The 23227-nt window shown below is 40.8% G+C and overlaps 5 protein-coding genes across 14 annotated transcripts in view; 1 reads left to right on the top strand and 4 right to left on the bottom strand.

Moving 5' to 3' along the window:
* Nucleotides 1-633: 633 nt before the first annotated feature.
* Nucleotides 634-1623, bottom strand: LOC120448781. The gene is made up of 3 exons (XM_039630970.1): nucleotides 1482-1623; nucleotides 840-1422; nucleotides 634-775 (listed from the first exon to the last, which is right to left on the bottom strand). Exons 1-2 carry the CDS (start codon nucleotides 1518-1520, stop codon nucleotides 877-879), a joined length of 585 nt encoding a protein of 194 aa, XP_039486904.1. The 5' UTR covers nucleotides 1521-1623; the 3' UTR covers nucleotides 634-775; nucleotides 840-876.
* An 8013-nt stretch (nucleotides 1624-9636) lies between these two features.
* Nucleotides 9637-11229, bottom strand: LOC120448429. Its single transcript, XM_039630431.2, has 3 exons — nucleotides 11098-11229; nucleotides 9878-10858; nucleotides 9637-9818 (listed from the first exon to the last, which is right to left on the bottom strand). The coding sequence occupies exons 1-3, from the start codon at nucleotides 11117-11119 to the stop codon at nucleotides 9751-9753; spliced, it is 1071 nt and encodes a 356-aa protein (XP_039486365.1). The 5' UTR covers nucleotides 11120-11229; the 3' UTR covers nucleotides 9637-9750.
* Nucleotides 11230-12142: 913 nt separating this feature from the next.
* On the top strand, nucleotides 12143-12621 carry LOC120449977. Its single transcript, XM_039632685.1, has 2 exons — nucleotides 12143-12247; nucleotides 12311-12621. Exons 1-2 carry the CDS (start codon nucleotides 12220-12222, stop codon nucleotides 12619-12621), a joined length of 339 nt encoding a protein of 112 aa, XP_039488619.1. The 5' UTR covers nucleotides 12143-12219.
* A 688-nt stretch (nucleotides 12622-13309) lies between these two features.
* LOC120448837 (RNA-binding protein 12) lies at nucleotides 13310-14466 on the bottom strand. Its single transcript, XM_039631038.1, has 2 exons — nucleotides 14429-14466; nucleotides 13310-14366 (listed from the first exon to the last, which is right to left on the bottom strand). Exons 1-2 carry the CDS (start codon nucleotides 14457-14459, stop codon nucleotides 13372-13374), a joined length of 1026 nt encoding a protein of 341 aa, XP_039486972.1. The 5' UTR covers nucleotides 14460-14466; the 3' UTR covers nucleotides 13310-13371.
* A 233-nt stretch (nucleotides 14467-14699) lies between these two features.
* The window catches only part of LOC120447457 (rab11 family-interacting protein 4B), a 43200-nt gene continuing 34672 nt past the window's right edge, over nucleotides 14700-23227 (bottom strand). For 4 of the 10 annotated variants that reach the window (XM_039628828.1, XM_039628832.2, XM_039628837.2 and 1 more), the window contains 5 exons: nucleotides 17392-17526; nucleotides 16874-17330; nucleotides 16655-16803; nucleotides 16338-16376; nucleotides 14700-16049 (listed from right to left, as the gene is read on the bottom strand). In XM_039628828.1, coding sequence (XP_039484762.1) covers nucleotides 15921-16049; nucleotides 16338-16376; nucleotides 16655-16803; nucleotides 16874-17330; nucleotides 17392-17526 — 909 coding nt within the window. In that variant the 3' untranslated portion in view covers nucleotides 14700-15920. Of the gene's footprint in view, nucleotides 16050-16337; nucleotides 16377-16654; nucleotides 16804-16873; nucleotides 17331-17391; nucleotides 17527-17595; nucleotides 17724-21288; nucleotides 22289-23227 lie in introns of those variants that run through there. The other 6 variants (XM_039628830.1, XM_039628833.2, XM_039628827.2 and 3 more) reach the window with 5 other exon arrangements.

The following is a 23227-nucleotide window of genomic DNA, read 5'->3' as shown; positions in this document are numbered from 1 at the left end:
ATAAAGAAGAAAGTAGGTCTTTTATACTTCCACACACGACTTAACGCCTATGAGGGCGAAACGAATGAGCAACAGTTGATGAAAATATTGCAAATGGGATGTGCGTGCCACTTGGGCAGGTGAGCTTCAATTACCTGGAGAAACGGAGTGTGTGTGTGTGCATTATTACGCCGCTAATTAACTAAGAGCACACACACACACACACAGGTATGGACATACGTACTCATCCTGGCCACACTTCTTAGCCAAGTTTTTACAGCCCTCGCCATCTCATCAGCATAAAAGTTTTTAATGAGCCATTTTGTTGCTGTTGACAACGCTCCTGCTTTCACTCGGATGTGGAGCTTAAAGGGAGGAAGGTCGTGGGTTGTAATTCAAATGTGAGGCGAATTTGTTATGACAAGCTCAGTTGACACATTTTAATTAAATTTAATTAATGCATTCGGCAGAATCCCGTGCACGATATAAGCCGAAACATAATACCACCGCAGAATGAATGAGCATAAAACCAGGCGTGCAAAGGAGGTGGCCTTTGTTTTATGATGTGTAACATTTGTCGCATCAACTGAGTTAGGTAGCGAAATTGAAACACGTGTAGAAAAATTATAAAAAAAAAAGTGTTATGCTAAATTGGTTATCCATGGTTTTTATTCAGCTATGCAAAACAAGTTATCCGCCTAAGAGCTGTGATTAATAGGAAAATGTGGGTCTTGGTATGGATACATATTCACTATATCACACAACATCCTTCTGAATTGGAGTCGAACTGAATGGTCTGAAAATTATTATTGGAAATTTGTAATAAATTGTAGTTATAATGAATTATATGAAACAATTACCTTTAAACTTGGATAGCAAATTATCTGGCCTTCAAAATTAATAGCCCAGTTGGCCCGAAAGAAGTTTTAAATTTTCTTCTAGCTGGTGAGCCGTCTGGTCAGATTTTATTAAGAAAATGAGCATGATTGATGTTTGGCTGTTCATCTTCTTCAATTCTTCCTTTAGGTTAGTAACGCGCCACTCTGTGTACTTTATGACCTGGTTGTATTCGCGTAGTTTAGTGGATAATTCCACTGGAATATTTTCTAGTTCACAGCTGTTTATATTAAAGAATGATTTCCATTGAGAAACAAGAACACGCTGGGTGTCCAACTGATCGATAGATTTGGCTAACTCATTTTCATACAGAACCCGTGAAGCGTCGAGTTTGGCCAAACTCTGGTGGATCATACGGGTTTTCTGGTTAAGACTGGCGAGTTTGCCAAGTTCGAAGTTAAATTCATTCCTTAAGATCCTGTACTTGATAAATTTGTGTTTCATTGCCACTAACTCTGTTTGAGTCTTTTGAATCGATAATTGTAGTTCCATTACCATTTGCTTGTTCCGTTCTGCATGACTTGCAGAAACCGAACTACTGCCAGGCTGAAATGCGAAAAGAGTTTTCTAGGCGAGTTTCCATCACAATGGCAATGGCCTCTTACCATTTCATCCTTCACTAGAGAATTATTGCTCATATCCATTTTAAGTTGTATTTTTAAAAAGCGAAGTCGACAAGTCAAATCACACAGAAAAGTACAAATGGAACGTAAAGCTGGCAAATTGACAGGAGAACGACTTGGAGTAATGACACCTAATAAATTGTGGGGAAATATGGTCTCATTACAACAATTCAGTGTTTGGAAATTCAATTTGGTCACACTACACCAATTCAGTGTTTGGAAGTTCAAGTTAAAGTTGGTAGTTCTCTTGGTTTTGGTCTACTTTAAAATTTTTTTAAGGAAAATAAAGAAAAAAGTGTAAGTATGCACAGTATTAGTAATACCCTTTCAGCCGCTTTAAGTTAGTTCAATTTATTCTTAGTAGATTTGTATGGTATGGTATTTTATTATTTTTTTTTTATTAGTATTTTTTATTTTTCAACACTTCTTTTTTTGCCCATCGTGTCACCTTCTACAAACACAGCAAGGCCCTTCGATTACAACCTGTCCTCTGTCATCACAGGGTTATCCATTTTGTGCAAACAGCAGCGCAGGCGAAGCCCCAAAAGTCAATCAGTCTGAAAATTATAAATGCAAATTGATGAAGGCGGTGAGGCTGGCAGCTCATTGATTACCGGGCTACCAAGGAGCATAAACAATGGCCCACCTCACGGGACACGCACGACCATCGACGTGGCCCAAGACGGATGGACAGTATATAACAATTAGAAATTTCCTGCTCATCCAAGGAGTCGGTGAGGTGAGGGGAGGGGAGGGGAGGGACGGGGAACCGGGTAATCTGAGGCCGAGTGGACAAACGACAGTGGCAAAGGCAACTTGTCAGCTCGAATGACGTTTTAATAAGTCACATAATTCATGGGTCGAGATTGGGTGGGGTTGTCTTGGTTGGACTCCATATGGCTATGGCGATAGGGAGACGTATTCTTCGTGGTGAAACCGATTCTGGCGAATGTGAGTGAGTACACCGCGTTTCCCGAAACTGCAGACTACTTGTTTGGCATGGAGATTGCATCGCCACTTCCATACAGTGGAACTATTGGCCAAAGTTGTTGGCGGACAGACACCATCAAGGCTGTGGGTTTTTAATTATCAATATTAATGGTATTTGTAAAACCTATACCTAAAGATGGAGTGAATTCATTTTTTATAATTTATTAATGCGTGATACGCACATGTACAGACATTCATGTTTAGTAATTTATTGGTTTGTTATACAATGTATGTTTACCACCTTGCATAGAAGGCAGATAGATAGTGTTTAAGCTTCAAAAACGTACATACATACATATGTATATGAAATGCCGTTTTGAAACAGAATATTTAATCTATCTGACCTATCTTACCTATCTTTTTTTAATTAATATATTTACATAAATATTTTTGAATTGACACAGATATTAATACTCATAGTTTGGCTGTTTTTAAAATATAAGAGCAAAGCTCTTACAGAAATAGGGCTTTTAATTAAAATATATTAATATTCACATAGTATTTATAGATGAAATATACTTTATTTGATGTTACAGTGCAAGGCAACCCACTGTGCCCGTTTACCTGGCAAAACCGCGTAGCATCTATTGGCCTCAGGGCAAATGGCGCTTTTGGAACGCTTTGACACATGCTCCCTCCGCAGGCTCCACCACCCCATTGCCCATTTCCCAGTGTCCATGCCCCCTTCGCCATCCCCCATTCCCCACATTCCATCCCCCAGCTTGTCAGCTGCTCATTTGTCAATGTAATTGATTTTATGCCTGAGCTTTTGACTAAGGTTGTCGTGCCGTTAAGTTCGCCCGAGAGAGGACTTAGCTGAGGGGATAACTTGGCCTAGAGCTGGCACTAAAATCGGCACACATGAAAAAATTAATTATATATTGTACATATGTAAATTCTAGGTGAATTTTTATTGTATATTAACAAACAGAATTAAGGGGAAAGAATCCGCGAACAATTAAAAAAGTCTCATATACAGTAAATTTCCCTTGAAAGAGTTTAGAATATCTGAATGCAAAACCATAAATTTAAGATATTTTATGAATTCGAAATTGGAAACTTTTGAATATACTGTATGGCAATTGTATCCTTTATTTTCTGAGTGCACACGGATGAAAGGGACGCGTGCAGGGGTATCCGCAGCCTGAATTGGTTTTTGTGGCCGAGATAGTTGGAGCTACCTGGCAACTTGGGCACTAGCCTTTTGCCTGATATATTATTCGATTACAGTTAGACGTAAATCAAGTGGAAGAGCATGATGTAGCCATCACTTGAGCTCCAGGTTCAGGATGCAAACTGGGTTTTTGGTAGCTAGAAGTTATAGCGTTGACTTCATATGACAACGATTCAAATTGAATGTCTGGCTCTGACCGTCGGTCACCTGGGATGCTGGATTCAATAAACTATGAAAGAAGGTCAAGTGTGTGGTAACATGCAAGTCAAACTTAAAAGAAAGAAGGTAATGTATTGGGTGTGTGTAAAATATAATTTAAATGAAGACTTACATATTAAATTAAATATGTTTCTTGACCTTTGTTATTTCTTATTTACGGTCTAAGCAAGAAACAAGAAAATGGCGGTTACTGCAGAAAAATCTTTTAAATTGTCTTCTTAAACTAAATCCCCATGGTAGTCGTAATATGAGAATAAGTAAAATACAGTTAAAAAACAGTAAATACATTAAAATACAGTTTAAAGAACAAACTCCTTTTGTAGCATTTCTAATTGAATTTTAACACATTTCGTGACGGTTTGATTGAATGATGAATCGGCCTATAGATTGATATATAGGAGTGCGCAACCCAATTGGCACAACTTAATTTTCAATCAATGCACAAAACCAGAACAAAAGGCTGGCCAAAACCGGCAAAGGAACCGGTAGCAGGAGGAACTGGAAGTAGGCTGCAGTTGCGACGACTATTTTATGGGTGAGCGCGTTGTATCTGAAAGATACGTAGATACTTCTTTTGGCCAGTGCCCCAGGCGCACACACGCATTCGCGTTTTGTGGTGGCAAAAGAAAATCCCTGGCACTCATAAATTTTTATAGCTTGTAATTATTTGGAATGTCGGGCTGGACGGGTCTGCAGTTTTGCCTCCTTTTCCCGGCCGGCCCCTCCCCATTATGTTCGCTCCATGGCTATCAGTGCTGTGGAAAATTTATCTGGCTATTTTCGAAAGGTCAAAAGCCGGTAGCCGTTTAGTGATGCAGCCAATCGAACAGAAAGCACATCTATTAAGCACGCTTGGGGAAGCATATTAAGGTAAGTTATAGTAGATAGTTAAGTAAAACTTGTATTAGATATTTAACAAATGAATCAGCACTCAGACAACTAAATGGAGCCAATAAAATGTTGTTGCTAAATGTTTCTTGCATAAGATTTTGTCCATTTATTCTTCTGGAAAAAGCGGACGGAAGCGGATTTAATAAATAAACGTATTTTATTAGAAACATTCATGGCAAACGGTAAAGTTTACAAGTTAATTAAAAGTTCCTTTCTTTTACCCTAGCTACTTTTTGCACTGAAAGCGAACACTGATGATGGCCATTCTGAGCTGCGCATGCGCGGCAGGCGGTCCGAGTAGATGACTTTGGCAGCTTCCTGCTTTGTTTGGTTTTCGGCTGCGGAGCAATGCGAGATTTATACTTTGGCTTAATTAATGGCAATGCGTTCGCGATTGGCTTTTATGGCTCGTACGCGTATCTGTATCTGCTGGATGCACTCGAACTCAAGCCGGTGTCTGTAATTAGTCGTGGCCAGCTGAGAATCGTGTTTGCTGCGCTGTCTTGGCCAAAACCATCCGCATTGCTTTCTCTTAGGTGCTAATAAAGTTGTCAGCTAATTAAATTGGCGATCATGGCTGCTGATCGATAAACGATTGATAAAGAAACATTCTGAGTCGCTTCTCAGAAAGCCGTAAATAAAAGTCATTAGATGGATTGATTGCTAGTTATCTTTTCTTTAAAAGAAAATAACAGAAATACACTCATCATATGCCCAAATAACAGCGTAATCTTGTCAATTAATATATAAAATATGTCCTTTCTATCCTTTTCTGTCCTTTTAAATCATTTGATATATACTTTAGAGATAATAATATTCCTAACTTTTGTGTTGGCCAATTGCGATTCCGTAGCATGGAAGTGTGGGCTTCAACTTTATGCATATATCTTTGCTGGCTCATTATCTCAACAGCCGCCACTTGCCCGATTTCCCCGATTCCCCCGATTCTCGACCACTTTCAACGCCTCGGCGAGCAAACTCAATTACTTAGAGAACACGCTGTTGTCCCGCACTTCTTCTTGCCACGCCCCTCTCCGCCAGCCGCCCATTTTCATCCTGAGGCAGCGGCGATTCCTGTCTTTTGGTTTAGCTTATACTCTGACTTCGTTTCGTTTCTGCCTTTCTGCTTTTCTGCCGGGCAACTTAAAATGCAAACATTTGCCGAGCTTCCACGGAGCGGCAGAGCTGTTCTCTACATGGCCGTTTTTGCCTTTTTGATGATTACAAATTAATCACACTTTAAACATGGCAATTACGCTCTGGACGAGGGGCCCCCTCTGAAAACAAAACTTGCATAGACACATGGCCCAGCGAATGCCGGCTTCCTCAGCAGCGAGCTGCGCTTCTTTTATATGGAAAATTGCTTCCTTTCGCTGTTTAACTTTCGTTTTAATAAATAATCAAGTAGGCTCTGAGTCCGGAGACGGGCTCCACTTGAGCTCTTTTAAGCTCCACTTTTGCAGCTCCGGCACTGAAAATAAAATAGCCTAAAAACTCACTGAAATTTCTATACGTGGAAGAATTAATTTCAGAGCTAGGATTGTCACTTTTAAGTTAATTCTTTTTATCAATTATTTAATAAGCATATATAAAACTTTATTAGGTCTTTAAAATGGAAAAATTACTTTTAGAAGGTTAGTAAAATTCTTTCTTGTAGGTTTTTTGAATGAAAAAAGTTTATAAACATATTCAGCATTTCCCTAAATTTATGGATTACCATAATAAGTAAACTGTTTTTAAGTTAAGAATGGCCCAACCTATGTTGTCAAATTGTTGTTGTGCTTACTTTACTTAGGAAAATTAAATACCATAATGATTAAATAATTAAACTATAATTACCATAAAGCTCGATTTTTTGGCCAGTGCACTTGCGCTTCCTGACTGCTGCTGTTCGTCAAGTCCCTCGTGTAATTTCCAGGCAATTTCTCATACCCATAATTGCATAATTTCAAAGTTGTTGGCAACTTAATTGCGCTGCACATTGGACCAGGCCAAGACCGATCCGATTCTCGGCCATCTACCTGTCTCCCTCTGGCCGCATAGTGGCGTCCCGCTCTGGCCGCTGCCAACGGTGTAAATAAAACCTTTTTAAACGCTTGTCAGGCGGCTGGAACCCACGTTGGGCTTGGGCCTAACTGCCAGCGACTTCAAGAGCGCGCATCATCATCAAACATGTGTTGTTGGACTGGGCACCCAACACCCCCCTCCCCCGCCAACCACCTGCTTCCCCAACCCTCCAGAGACCGCCCCCACTTATCCCCCTGCCACCCATTTGTGGCCCGCAGTCATTTGCCATCAAAGTTAATATGCTTTATATTAAATTCTTTTGCCTGGCCTCCTTTTCAGTCCGGTTCAACTGCTCTGGCCGTCGGGCATTTTATAATCTGCATCTGCCGCACTTCCCTTTCCCCCCCTCAAAACCCCCAACCACCGCCCACCACCCCCTTTTGGAGTTCGGTTTGTGGAATTGTTTGCAGTTTTCCCCGCTTATTCCATCTTTTCCACTGCGTGTCGCAAACATTTCGCATCAAATTACTCAATTAATTTCACTTAAGCGAAAAAACAAAGTTAAGGCAGCCATTTAATGTGGGAGCAACGGGAAACAGGAAATGCTGCGGTCAGTCATTCCCACCAGGAATTACCAAATTGGTAGGCATTTGTGTGGAAATCGCAGATAATTGGTCAAGAATAAAACAAGTTAAAAAGCCAATTTATGGTTCGTAGCGCGGAAAATGAAAGGGAAATTACATGGTTCAGTTGATCAAATCAGGAATCAAAGAACAAAATGGTAGACTTCTTGAGCGCAGTAAGGGAAATTATTTATAACAATGGAAATCTAGAAAAAATCATTTTTTATACCAAACTGAAGATAAATATTTTTTTATTTTGTAAAATATACTTTAAACTACATATTTTACAAGACAAGCTCAAGCTGTTGGTAAAATTTAAGGAGCTCAAAGACTTTACTGCTAAAATTTTTGCCCAGAATTTCACAAACGACCCAGAAATGGCATTCTATTTCCTTAGAAGCTTATGTTACCTTTCAGAAACTTTGATGCATCCAAAGCTGACACCTCCACAAAAGGAAAATTCTCTACAGAGCACAAATATTGCGAACGGACAGTAGTCAACGAGCATTTCCAAATTGATTTATGGGCACATTTCTTGCAAATGAGCCGAGCAAATCAAAACAAGACTGCTAGTAGATGCGGCTATATTCCAGTTTCTCCCTCCAATCGTACAATCCTCAGATACTCTGATTCTCCAACATGGGCCATGGCCAATGCGGACTGCCGGCGAAGCCAACGAAATGCATTTGGCACGCAATTACGGCCCAAAGTGTTAATTGCATTTCCGCTCTGCTCTGCAGCCAACCAGAGGAGCAGAAACACCAGGAGGAGCAGGAGCAGGAGCAGGAGCAGGAGCAGAAGCTGGAGGGCGGGAGCCGAGGCTATCCAAGCCATCAAATGCGGCACGGCCCACAGCTCACGCATTCGGCATTAACCAGAGACAGCCTACATGCACTGAAAGAAATATCTACTAAATACATGAAAGAGGGAAAATAGGTAATGCATATTTAATAGTATGAATATGTTCTGATGTGTCCCTTCAAAGCATCACAAAATGTTTATCTCGCAACTTCCTAGCACTTTTCTTTCAGTGCAATTGAAAGAAGTAACTGCGGCTTAGGCCAGACCAAACCAAAGCATTTGCCTGAGATAAGCGAGTGGCAGAGCTAACGGTCTTCTTTCGTTTGGGCCAGTTCGCCAGTGGAGGGGAATTCGGAGGTATAATGGCCAAGACGCATGCGTGGCACTGCGGACCTGGCCAAAAACGGAGCAGAGAAGGCCAGACACGCAGCAGGCGGCCAGATGGAGCGAAACTAAGTCAAACATTTGTAGAACACGGCGGAGAATCCAGCGCACCGGGGTCTCTGGACATCTACGATCTCCCGGGGGAAATGCGGATGGAAAAGTGGAAAATTTATGGGCCCCAAAAGGCGAATAGATGTCGTAGATTTCGCTGGCTACAACGAATAGTTAACAGTTGAGGATGAGGATTTGGCCAAAAACCTACCATGTAGATGCCTGGATATACGTAATATATGGGTTGAAGAAATTGATAGTTGCCCACAACGAGATAGCAATCTTTTGCTTAGATAACAAAAAAAAAAAAAAAAAGAAATACCAAAGCCATTTGTGAACTTCCCTTGAACTCCGTTAGGTGACCAGGAGTGCCTTTTAATTGGTTCAAACTGCAATTTGCATAGACCATTTGCAGCAGTTATCGCCCGGAGGTCCGACATTTGAAACGGGTCCAGGTTTCCATTCGGGCATCCTGGTTGCCAGCGGTTACATGTGGCAACATTTCAGTGATAAGCCGCAGCGCAGCAAAAATGTTGGCCAAGTCGGTACACACAGCTGTCGATGCCGCATTTGGCCAAGCTCCAATCTCGAAAATAACCAAGCTCCATCCCCCTCGACGCTGTCGCTTTTGTGGCATTTGTATTGGCAAATCAATGATAATGGCATTTATTTGAGCCAACTCCGCTACGCTCGTCGTGCGGCTCTTACCCAAATCCGTTAATAAGCCATTTTGACAAATTGGATGATTGCCGCGCAATCATTCGCCTGCCAGGAGCAGATGGGACATTCCATCTGCTGGCGAGCTGCTGGCAATTCTGAAAGTGTGGCGAAAGTGAAGATAAAATGTCAAGCAAACAACTTCGTGGCCGATACGCAAAGTGCCGTCCAAATGGGATCTGACTGCGAATTGGTCGCGCAAATTTGTTGGTAATGGTAATGAGCAGCACAGTAACTGGGACCTTAGGCATTCAGAATTGGTCTTTAATATATACTTCATATTTTTCAGCTACTATAAATTTTAAATCATATTAATACGAGTAGTTAGACATATTTTCGATGGAATATTGTTTAAATTCGTTTGAGTAATTGAGTCACCGCCCAGAGGAAAAGCTCACATCATATCCCTTTTGTAGCAAGTAATGGTGTTTTGGCACTCGGCATCGTGGACTTGGTGAAAAACTGCAGAAAGTAAACATATTTAATAATAATCTACTTGATATAAATTTGAATACAATTACCATTTTTGGTGTTGAAGCAGTTCCACTGACTCAGCTCACATTGGCCTGGGAAATTGACCACACACTTGCCGTTGCTGGCACAAATGGAGAGTGATGCTTTGGGACACTGGAAATTGCATTTTCCCAGCTTCATTTCCTCGCTGTGCTGGGCAATCAGTTGCGGAATGTGGGCGTGAACTTGGTTCACTATACTAGAAACTTTATCGGGAATAACCAGGGATCGACCAGCTTTGGCTGCATTTGTCTGGGGTTCAGGATCCTCCTGATCCTCTTTAACTTCCTTGTTTTTGTCATCACCCTTGTTGAGTTCTTTATCCTTCTGGAGCTGCTCCTTTTCTCTCTGAGCTTCCAGTTCTTTCTTTTGTTTGATGGCCTGGTTGACGGCCAAAGGAATGTGCATCTCGGCCTGTTGCATCACCTTGGTCACATGCTGTTGCAGCTTCTGCAGCTTTTCGGCCACGTTGATGGGCTCTTGACCGGGAAGCGAGTGCACCACCTGCTCCACGTGCGGCATCACCACCTTATTGTGCACCACTGGCCTTCCGTGGTGGATCAGGGTGCCGGTGGCCTGGTGTTGGGTAACCTTCACCGGTGGATTGCCAGCTTGCAGCGACTGTAGGCCAGGTTGCAACGCAGGTGCAGCCGCTGGGACGTCGGCAAGGGCAGGGGCAAGGACATCACCAGAGTGTGCCACTGGTGGAAGGAGATCTGGATGGGGTTTGACCACTGGCGCGCCGCTCCCACTTCCACTTCCACTCCCACTCCCATGCCAATCCACCGGTCCACTCAATGTGTTCGAGTCCTGAGGTTTGTTCTTTATGTGCTGCAGCACATGATTGATGTGGCTGGTTATCAGGTTCTGGATGTGAATGGGTAGCTCCGTTTGCTGAGGCTTCCCCGTTGTGGCTGCACTTGCGGTGGCAGAAGTTGCGGTTTCTGCAGTCTGGGATACCTCGGTGGCTTGTGCCAGCGCCAGGATGGCTGGGGAATATCAGAAGTTTGTTTATTCATTTTCTTGCATTTAAACCCAGATTAATTCTTAGAAGACTTGTTTAATAAAGAGTTCGTAACATTATTCCTCAAAATGTCAAGTTCAATCTTTGAATCTTTGTATGAACTAACTAGGTCGATTATTAACTCAATGAGTAATATAGAGTATGCCATTTATCTCAGCTTCCTTAATATGTTTTATTTAATAAACACGTTCAGTTGAAGCTTACCTAAAACCAAAATAGTCTTCATGTTGCTCAGTTAATCCGCACTTGTGCTCCTTTGCGACACCCAAAGGCGTTCTGTGACTCTTCCCCAAAATGTTTGCACCTTATAAAGGCTTTTCGGGCTCCCTTAAACGTCACCAGGCTTGCAAACGATTTGTTTAATAATATTTGCTCATGTTATTATTTGGTTTTTATGCAAATTCTCAGCACACGAGATGCTAACAGGTTTTTGGTTGCGCTTGAACGGACCAGTGAGCTGAGACAGACTCGCACTTCGGAGGAGGGTGTCGATGAGTTGGAGGAGGATGGGGCAGACTTGACTTCCACCTGGGCATATCTTTCACATACTGATTCAATCGCTTCCTTAATAAAATCAAATGTAAAAGAGATTGTTGCAGATAAATTTAAATTATATTTGTAATTATTAAAGGTGTCAGAAGATGTAAAATACAAAAAAATAATGGCACATCGAATGCTTTTTATTTGTTGGTCATTAATAAATATCAATTAAATAAATATATTTCAATCAAATGTCATTTATATACATCTATATTTTGGGTTTCCAGGGCTCAATAAATAATCAATTAATAATTGCACTCGTATATACATGTAATATATTTTTGTTTATTACAATTAATTTATTGAAGAAACTAGCGCCGCCACAAAGAGAACGCGGAGTTTTCCACAACTAAATCGAAATGTGCGCAATTCATAGCATACTTCCAGGCGGCAGCTACAGTGAAATCAATTTGAAATTGCGAACAATAAATATGCAAATTTGGCATTTCGGAGTTTTATTTTTAGTCAGTCTGGGCGGTATAATTACAAGGCCGATAAGAATAAAAATGACGGGCAAAGCTGCTGATGGCACCGATGATGATGCAATTTAATATACCTGGCAGGTGTTAAAATAAGGGATTATGCAGGGAATCAGGAAGGACAGACCACGACATCGGCAGCCGAAACCAAAAGCTGTCATCAGCAGAAATCTGATGAGTATATAAAAACGTGTCCAGTCGGTGGCAAAATCAACAGTTTTACAGTTGCTGCGAACACAGCAAGGTAATACGCTGCAAAAAGTAAACATCAACAGTTTCAACCGAAGGACCTCATCATAAACCAACAATGAAGCTGCTGTCTTTATTCCTTCTGGGTTCGTGCTTTTGTAAATCTGGTTCACCAAAACCTATTTATTAAGATAACGCATATTTTACAGCCTATATTGCTTACTCTACCGCTAAAGTTGTTCCTGCTTCGACTAGCAATCACCTCAGCATTGACCAGCATGGCAAAAGGGTTTATGCGGATGTGGCCGAGGATAAATGCGACTACTTTTGTCCCGAAAAGGATCCTACGGTGTGTGCCACCAACGGACAATGCCTCCTGAAGTTTGAGAGCCGCTGTGCCATGACAGCCTACAACTGCCGCAATCCCCAGAAAATCTTTAAGCTCGTGGAGGATCATCGCTGCACGCAGGACTGGCAGCCTCTTTGCATGGAGTCTGACCTCAGGGAGTTTGGCTTGTGAGAGGTGCTTTCAGTTGAAAGGTTGAGCAGAAAAATAAAATGAAAATATGAAATTTTATATAATGTGTTTCATTAGCATAGACTTTGCTCAGTAGTCGAAAGTTTCAAGACAGAAAAATAGCAACGAAGATTAAAGAGCATAAATGTTTCCGCCGAAAGTTAGTTGTTCACGAATTTGAAAAAATCAAAAATACAGACAGCAGTCAACTCTTAAAAAAAAATGATGAGCACCAGATTATCTTAAAAAGGAAACAATATTCACAAATTGAAACTTACACTATTCTTTAGAACTTGAAGTTTTTGTAAAAACAGTTTTTAAATAAATAATTAATAAATAATTAAATGATACTAAAATCAATACATTTTTAATATAGCTCCTATGGAAATACATCTAAAATATTATAACAACAGCAAAAATATAGAAAGGGTCAAAAGCTTCGCCTTCCCAAAGCTAGATTCTTTTCTTGTTGAAACATATTTTTTTAATTTGTTGGGCTTTGCCTGAAAAAGTTATAAAAAGTTTGCCGATATAGTTTAAATTATTTTAAAATTTTGATCAGTAACAAGCTCAAGGATCATTCACTTGACATACTTACATATATCATATTTTAGAAGAGTAGGATCAAAGTAATATTATGGAAATCACTTTTCACATTCTATGTAATATATGCATTTAATTAAATGTTTTGTTATGTTCTTACATAAAGGATATTGTATTGATATACTACTAAGGCTACGAGTCGTCGGTATCTTAAAGCGTCAGTTCCTCCTCCTTGCATCGCCTCATGCAAACCCCCAGTCGGCAGACATCCTCGTCCACTGCACGGAAAGACAAATCCCGATGCTTGCAGTTGAAGGTGTTCATCACGCACTGATTTGCGAACTCGTGGATGCAGATTCCATTGTGGGCACAAATGGGCGAGTACTCGAACTTGGTGCACAGCTCATCGCAGTTTTCCGTAGAGGGAGGCGTCATCATCTCCACAGGCGATGTGGTGGCAATGCCTCCCATCAGCAGATGGAAACAATTCCTCGTTGGCACTCGCTTGGGCATTGATGTAGATGCGGGTGCACTGGTGGTACGACTGCTGGGCATTGCAACCACCGTCATCAATTCGGAAGCAGCGGGATTGGGAATGCCAGGATTGGGTATTCCGTTGTTGGGGATGCCAGGATTCGGGATTCCATGATTAGGAATGCCAGGATTAGGGATTCCATCATTAGGAATGCCACGGTTTGGAATTCCGTGATTGGGGATTCCAGGATTAGGAATACCATGGTTGGGAATGCCAGGATTCGGGATTCCATCATTTGGAATGCCTCGGTTGGGGATTCCATGATTAGGGATTCCAGGATTTGGAATTCCATGGTTGGGAATGCCAGGATTCGGGATTCCATCATTGGGGATTCCACGATTCGGTATTCCATGGTTGGGGATTCCAGGATTGGGAATTCCATGGTTGGGTATGCCAGGATTTGGGATTCCATTGTTAGGGATACCAGAATCCGAAACGGATCGTGCCACCCGCAACTTGTTATCGGACTTCACTGTAGGTGGCACCACTACCTCCTGGACAACATGGACCTTTCCGGGCTTGATCTCCTCCACGGTGGCGACCTCTTCCCGTTCCTGGTTGGCCAGGATCACGGGCTTCCCATTGGACAGCAACGGCACTTGGATGGTAATCCGACCGATTTCTGCATTTGGCACAACCTGCGCTGTGGCGAAGACGAAACACAGCAGCACTGGAAAACACAAAAGTCAAACTCAGTTCTGTTCCCATCGAAAATGATATTCAGCTGCCCACCTGCGGCCAAATGATAATGTGGCTTAAACATCTTGTAACTTTAACTCCAATGTCTTCTCTGTCCTTGACTGCTGCAGAACCCGGCTTATATAACGCGTTCAAATCGAAAAGATCTTATGCAATCTTCCCTGGGAAGCAAACCTGTTCTTCGCTTCACGCTTCCTTAATAAATTAAACATTTATGTGCATTGTCTTCAAACGGGTTTCGCCAATTAGTATCACTTTTATTTTAGGGCCAGTGAAAAAACAAATAAAAAAAGCGGGGCCTGGGTTTATAAAATATTCTTCTTTTTATTTTGATATAAGTTCAGCGACTTGCATCTAGTAAATTACATTTAAAATTCCATATTTCTCAGCTTGTCATTAAACCTTATGGACTTTTTTGTTAGAGTTATCTAAGCCTTAGTACATTTTTTAAAACATTCGTTGAAGGCAATAAAATTTTGATTAACGATTACACATCGATTCTCGAGCATTCTTGCATATTATTATAGCTAAATTAGGGTTGACCGTTTGAGTTGTTCTGTTGCTAAGACTATTAGGGATCGCTTTCGTTTGGAGTTATCATATGCCATCCCTAAACGTTTGCACATTATGTCCATTTAATGTTGTTATATATGCAGAGTAAGATTAGTTTTAACTGTGCTATACATTGACATAAGTGAGTTGATTAATATATAACTTCTGAATTGAATAACTCCACGTGATATTTGCTCTCATTTAGACTCACATCAAACTAAATCTCCGTCTTTGTATCCTGGGATTGTCCATACCATAAACGCAAATTTTTTCATAGATTTTTGTAACTACATTACAGGCAAACCAAGGAAGATCTTTCCAGAGAGCGCAAACAAAGTACAGAAGGAGTTAAAAAGTGTACATGTTGAAGAGACAAGATCTTTGTGATGGAAAGATTTGAAAAACGGAGCACTTGTCCTAGCAAAAACCTTCTTAGCTGCCATAACAAAATTGGAAATATTTACTGTCAAGCATTAACAGTTCATAAAATCTCTCTTTATGCTATACACATTCACAATCAGATTTTGCGGCAATTATCAATAAATTATTGGTTTCCATTTCAATAATGAATGAAAGAGCTTTTACGACTTAAAATCTAACAATATTTATAAGTAATATCTTTATGGATCAACAACACACACTATACAAAACGCAAACTAGAAACGACGGAAAATAAACTTTTACACAATTTTAGACTCTCTTTATACAAAACATTATCTAATCGAATTAAGGACTTTTTCATCATTTTGACATGCAATCTTTGTGTTCTCTGCGTTGTTTTGGTTTAAAAAACTACATTAAATTGTTATAAAATAAATTACGACTTAAGTTAGGCATAAATACATGTATAGAGTGTAGCTTAAAAAGTTAACATACAGTATGGTTTAGTTAGTTTATTAATTTTAGGTAATGTTAGGTGGTTGTGGCACTCTGTCGAGTGCCTAGGGTTGGTTTGTTCTTCCAGTTGGCTGCCCTACTTTCGCTCCATGGGCTTGACTTCCAGCAATTGGGGATAGTTCTCCACGATGTTGAGTAGAATGGTATCAATATAGTGCTTGAGCCGAACATTTTCATCCTCCTTTTCCTGGAAGGCCTGTTGTAGCTGCAAAGCATACGTTTTCATTAGTATTTAGAAAGATATAATTTCGTAACAAAAAACATAGATAAGAAATCGAATTTAATTGTTTATATACACAAATGAATGAATGTTATAGTTAGCCAGGTGAAAAATTGTCCGTAATGAGTTTGTTCGATTAGAAAACCATGAACCAATATTAGTTTTAAGTCGAATTTCGTTTAAATCAAATTGCATTGCGTGCACAGTGGCTCCAAAACCGTGTTTAATTAATTGTTCATTTTGTTTGCGGCTTTTGCGTGATTGAAGCATTACCTGACTTAAGGATGCTAATGTGGCTGAATCCACAGAATCCTGTAATACAATAAACGTCATTTTAAATACACATGTGGGCAGATAAGATATATGTGGTTTTTTAAAATAAGCGCAGGGCAATACGGACACTAGAAAGACACTTTCAAACTGTGGTTCCAAAAGAAGCATTTTAATCAGTTTTCTTTTGCGGTGACTGTGCGTGTGCTTTTGAACTTTGGGCACCTAGACTGTGTTTTTTGTGGGTGTGGGGATGATGGATTGGACTACACTAGAAGCAGAAGCAGGCGACGTAACACAGGTGGACTCAAAATACACACCTGGGCTTGTGACATCTCCTCCAGCTCCTGGGCCAAGCTGTTGAGGGTTCCGTTCAGCAGATGGCGACCCTGCTCCACGCCATTCGTCAGCATGGTGGCCTGGTTGGTCAGCATCGTGGCCTGCAGCTCCTCGTTCTGTTCTTCAAGAGCTAGTTTAGAAAAAATGCGTATATTGTTTAGTTAAATGCTGTCAGCTTTTAATAGCATTTGTTTACTTACTTCGATTCTTCTGGCGCATCTCCTCGAGCTCCTGGTGCAGCTCCTCCAGTCTTATGCTCTCCGGCGATGTGGTCGGCATTGCCCGGGCTCCACTCTCCTCGCGAGCACGCTGCAGTTCTCGGCCCAGCTCCAGCATCAGCTCCTCGGTGGACTTCTTCTCCTGCTCGTGGCGACGCAGTGCCTGCGCCTGCTCCTCGTGCTCCTGTTGCAGGACGCCGATTTGGTCGCGGGCCAGCTCCAACTGCTCCTCGGTGCGATGCAGATCGTTGGCCTGCTTGTCGCACAGGACACGCAGACGGGCGGCCTCCTCCCGCAGCGCCGTTGCCTCGATCTCGGTGGCACGGATCTTCATCTGGCAGTTCTCGTTCTGCAGCGAGGCTTCACGCTCCACGCGGGCCAAGATCTCGCGGTGCCGCTTCTGTTCCTCTGCCAAACGCTCTTCGGCACGCAGTTCCGACTGCAAGAAACCAGTCATGATTAGTTAGGTTAGAAGGTTGTTTATTGTATCAGTTACTAACCTCTCGGTACTGCTCCTCGAGCATGTGATATCGCGCCTGGAGGACTGCATACTCGGTCTTGGTGCGGGTCGTCCGATCCTCAGCTATGTTCTGTGTATCCGACAGATCGTCCACCTTGCGCTGCAGCAGTTCCAGCTGTAAGTATATGGAAAAGTAAAATTGATAAGTACATATTCGAGTACATAGGCTCGGGCATCGACTAACACAATCGTTTTTCATGTGCCGCAGATCGAGGAGAAGATCGTTCACCAACTGCACATCAGCCATGGGATATTTCACGTACATTTGCCTATATCTATATGGTGTGCAAATGATTATATATATTTGCTGATATATCGTTTCACATTATTCAGTGATGCTCTGTGCTAGCAGGCTTAAGAAAATTCAAATTATTTCTGCAACGCCGCGTAGTCGTTGCTCATTTGACGGCCGAAGCAGACTGCTCGTTTATATTTTCTCAACGCGACAACGACAACTCTCTGAAAATGCTGTTAATTACACTAGTCAACAGGCCAGCGAAATGTCGATAACAAAACTTGTGCCCCGAAACAAAAATACTCAACGAAAACATTCCACTTGAGAAGCACTTTCGATGCTATTTCGATACATCTGCCATGGCACTTTGGTTGCCCAGTGTTATTGGCATGCCTTGCCCATATGAATCTCATAAATATTAAGCATACGCCCCATAGACAGCCACTTCAGTAGAAGGCGTAGAAAGACACGCACACACAGATTGCCAGTGTTTTGCATTCGAGTTTTGGCCAACTATTTGCTAGCATGTGCAAAAATCTGTTTTCGCCATTACAGATTTCGCAATTACTCATGACCCGCCCGCGCATTTTGAAAACATATAGGGAGAATAAAAACAGAAGTTTTGAACATGAGTCGATTGCCTGGCTGGCTGATAAGAAGTGTGCAAGATGACTGCAATACAGGATGCCCAAGAGCTGTCTTATCAAATCAACCGGAAACAGGGTGTCATTTGCGTATTTACAAAAAGGTTGAGCAATTAATAGAAGAATATCTCCCTCTTTTTCTATTGTTTATTTGTACCATTGACCTATAACTTGATATCAAACATTTATTTCTTACTATGACAAATTCATCTAATATTAAACAACAAAGCGGGACTTCTGCTAAATTAATGCCGTCACCTTTCCCTCATAACACCCCTCCTACACCTCACTATCGTTCTATCCCCACAAATGTCTATTGAGAAGTTCAATTAGTGGCTACAAGCGGTTTTCATTTGGGGACGGCACCCAATGACGCTTCAACTGTGCGGCAAAGGGTTCAATTATGTTTAATTAACTGCAATTTGCTGTCAACAATTCGCAGTTGATCATTTTCGCTAGATTTACAAAGAGTGTGGTGGCACTTTATATTCGATGCAGCCGAGAGCACTGACAACCGATGGATACACGGACACACAATCGACGTCAAAGGCGGCGCGGCTAGTACTGAAAAATGGGCCTAGGGCCCCACAGCCCCACCAAAATAAAACAAACAACAGAGTGCCATAGAAATGGAGAAATATTCACAGAGAGTGTGAGGAATATATAGAGAGAAGACTAAGTCCGCTGAGTCAACCGAAAAATTACGATATGGCGGGGGTCTCAATTAGGGGCTGGGCATGTGTACAATGAACCATGCCAAAAAACTAAGCATATTATATAGAAACTAGAATTTGAATTAAATGTCTACCGAATTCTTCAGAAAAAGTACAAAAAGGCAGAAGAATAGCAGCGAAAACAGAAGTCGCGTCTCATTCAGAAACCGTTTGGTCTCAAAGCAAAGAAAGTAATAAAAACCAAAATGCTGCTGGGGGCATAAAGAGAAAACGATAAAAGTGTAAGACAAATTGAGTAACAAGTGACGAGGAGTTGTACATAGTATCATGTAAGAGTGTTATGGTAAAGTGGAACGACTATTAATTACCCTGTACTAAGTTTATAAGTGAAACCCATACTATTCAGCAGTAAACTGATATTTAAAGTTCGGCAAAGTTTATATAAAATTAATGAAATACAATTTGTGATACAATATTTATGTTTAGACTTAGGTTTGAATTATTGGGTACTAGAAATTCTATTTTAATTAGGGGGTTCATAAATAATCTTTTAAGAAATGTCTTCCCTTTAAATTCACTTATTTATTTAGTACTAGGTATAGGAAAACTCGGAGACTACTTTTCTTTCTGGCTCGTCACTTTCCTCTTTCTTTCGCCTGAAAAAGGTGTTGCCGAGGTCATTAATGGCCCTCGGCCTTTTTGAGGGCCTTTGATTTTTCCAGTTTAGTTTTGACAGGTTGATGGCACGACAGGTGCAACTGAACGATGGGAAGTGTGTAATGTCAAGTGCGGAAATGCGGAACAGATGTTATGGGGCCCGTGAAGTTTGGCCCGAAAATATGAACATTTTGGGAAAATAAACTTGAGAAAGAACCAGGTGTACAAGATATGCTCAAAAAGAAAATATGTAAAATTACATATTTTTTTAAATATTACCTTGCAACAGTTTACACGTTAACAGCTCGTAAATAACGAATTGAAATAGAATTGGAAAGAACTGGAGGCACTCGGACATTAAAATGGGCATTAGCTTTGACCCCAAATGGAACTGAAAATCTTGACTTGCAACACACACTCACAATTTCCTCCTGCAGCGATACAATGCCCCACAATTGTTTCATTTATCAAATGGGTTTCCCCACTAGTTTATGTGGATCAAGTATGGTAAACAAATCTAGCATCCGCCGGAGGTTTATCGCCATTCAGAAGCAAAGAGCTGACCTCCAGCGCAGTGGTTTACACATGAAAACTCGCTGCTCCCATTTGCTGGACCACTGGGAATAATAGGCTTTATAATTGATTGCATTAAGTACTGGGAGTTGCATCAGTAGCCAATGGAAAGATATTTAACTTCACTGCCCTGAAACTAGAGCAATCGCCTTAGAAAACAATTGGTCTTCCTAACTTTTCTTTCTATCCAAACCAACTTCTGTTACTTTCGTTGACACATTTTTCCTTCGCGGCTAATCACCGATTTTGTTACAGTTTTTGTATCATTAATTTTGGGTCCGTCAACTAATTTCTCAAAATGTCTTTTTCGATTTTCCTTTCTTTTCCCACTGATGATTTGTGACCGATGATCTCATTTGGCGCAGAATATAGTATTTTTTCTGTTTATCGTTAGCAGATGTCTAGCAAATTATATGGCAAACACAACAAGTTCTTCGACTTTGAAATTTTATTTTTGGCCCAGTTTTGACGTTAAAAAAGGTAAATAAGTCAAGGAAATCGTAAACAAAGTTTGTGAATCACAACATTTTCTAATACGTTAAAGCACTTGGTTGTTTTTAAATAGTTAAAACTCTAAAACATTCTATAAACAAATGCTCAAGAAAGTATTTACTTTTTTAGTCCGGTAGTTAAATTGTTTAATATTTTTTTTAAAGATTTTAAAATTTAGTTTTGTTTTATTTGAAAATCAGGAAACCTCATTATACAGTTTTCCTTAATCAACTCGTAGTTTAAAGGAATTTTCCACTACTCAACTTGAACTCAACTCACTTCGTTGGTTTCCAGCATATTAAATCTTTTAGGTAGCTATTGATTAATATGTCAAATCGGACTGAAAATTCCCACAGCTAAGCAAAACAGCTGAACTAAGGCTATTCAAAGTTAGACTAAAGCAAATTGCATTCAATTGCGGCTTATTTATAGTGAATGGCCGGCCTGGACATTATTGACAGACCGCATATACTATATACCACTTAGATGTCATGACATGCGAACTAAAATCGAGGGGCGTCATCACCCCCAAATGAACCCTGAACTTTTGGATGGAATTAGCGCCGGAATCGGGGGAATTAGTGGTGCACTGCACTGCTTACTTGCTCATTGAGATTATCGCAGATCTCTGCGCTGAGGGCGCCGTTCATGATGCCAACAGGTCCTGATCCTCCACTGCCGCCACCGCCTCCTCCTCCACCGCTGTTGGTGTCCTCGAAATCACAGAGTAGTTTGTTCTTGAAATTCTTCAGGTTCTCCAATTTGAAACCGTTTGTATTCGTATTATTCGTTTTATTATTGAATTTACTTGTCAGATTCTCCAAATTGTAGATCTTATTGTTATTATTATTATTGTTGTTGTTGATATGATTGTTGTTCGATTCGAGGCTGTTGTTGTTAGTCTCCAACTTATTTTCGATGAACACCAGCGAATTGGGCTCTGAATTGGATGGCACAATGTCCTCAAAGTCCGCTGGATTTAGGCTGAGAAAGGTCTCCTGATCGATCAGTATGGGCGGGTGTTTGCCAAAGCCACAGTAGTCGCCGCCAGCGCCGCCAGTGACTCCCAAACTGTAGGCGTTGCTCAGCGGATTTTGCGAGGCGCTCGTGTTGAAGCTCAGATTCAGATCCTCCAGACTTTCCGTAGATAGTTTTCGACTTTGTTGCGCTCCGATCCTGCACTTGTTGTTGTTCAGATTGCTGTTGTTGATGTTGTTTTTGTTGCTCTGCTGATTTGTGGGTCCTACGAATTCGAATTGGCCCGCCCACATATCATAGGCTAAATCGATGCTATCGGGCTGGCTGGCAGGTTGACTACTCATGGTTTACTTTTTGTTTTAGTTTTTGGGTAGTGGTGTTCCTTATTTGTCTAAATGGTTTTGCTGGGGCGTGGCACTCGTTGGGTTGATGCTTTTGTTTTCATATATTTATGCACTGTGATGTTTTATTTAGTTATTTTGTGATTTTTGTTTCATTTGTTTGGGAAGACTGTTTTATCTTAGTTTTGTAGGCACATAATTCAGATATTTTTGTGTTGCTTTGTTTTCATCTCTCCGTTTAATTTTAAGGCACTTTTCTGGGCATATTTAGGCTTGTCTCTGGCTGAATAAAATATTTTATACATAAGAATTTGATATTGCACTATTCCGAAAATCTTTGTGGCATTCAAATTGCATAAATTGGCTTCAATGTATGTTACAGATTATTTAGCTTGTTACACTTCTTTAACTTTTTTTTAAATTTTATAGCTATCACGGTTGTTTTTAATAAAGCTTAATTTTTAAGTGTTACAATCTTTTCATTGTCTAAAGCTTAGTACAGCACATCTAGAGGTCCCATAACAGTCTCATTAAGAAATTCCCCTTGCATAATTATAATCAAAGCAATTCTTCAGCAGATCTCATCCAGCAGATTGTCCCCCACGAATTTCGTTCTGTATCTTCAAAAATGAGTTTCTTGAACTGCCAGCAAAGTTCACCGAGTAAACAAAAGAATTTTCTTTCCCCCAAGCAGTTAAATGAATTATGCACAAACGTAATAGTTGCAAACAAAAAAGAATAGAAGCTTTGCAAATGATTTCTTCTTTTGTATCGCGATGGCCTTTAGCACATTTCTTAACAAATTGAAAGGTAATTGTTTGAGATTCGGATTTGGATGGGTTCCATGCAGAAAAGAGAGATGCAGAAAGCAGAGCAAGAAACTGTCTGGAAACAAAGGCGGAGAATGGTGGAAAACCATAAAGAATTTTTCTGTATTTCATGCAGGAAATGTGCGCTTTGCAAAAAGATAAACAAAGCAAGAGAATTCACGAAGACAGTCTTCCCCTCTGCAAGCCACTCTTCTCCCGAACAGAGTCTCATTCTTTCTACACGACTGGGTTTGGTTTCTTCTGGGCTTCTGGCTAAGTTTAATTTCCTAGTTGAATTGATGAACTTCGTGTAGATAAAACAAAGCAATGGATGGAAGCCTAAGAAGACTAAGAAGAGGAGAAACTGTTGGTGCATGCAATTCTTCTGGCGTAACTGAAAGAATTGCATAATC

This window comes from Drosophila santomea, chromosome 3L, assembly GCF_016746245.2.
Source record: "Drosophila santomea strain STO CAGO 1482 chromosome 3L, Prin_Dsan_1.1, whole genome shotgun sequence".
Classification (NCBI taxonomy): Eukaryota; Metazoa; Arthropoda; class Insecta; order Diptera; family Drosophilidae; genus Drosophila; species Drosophila santomea.
This window is presented reverse-complemented; position numbering and strand designations above follow the sequence as displayed.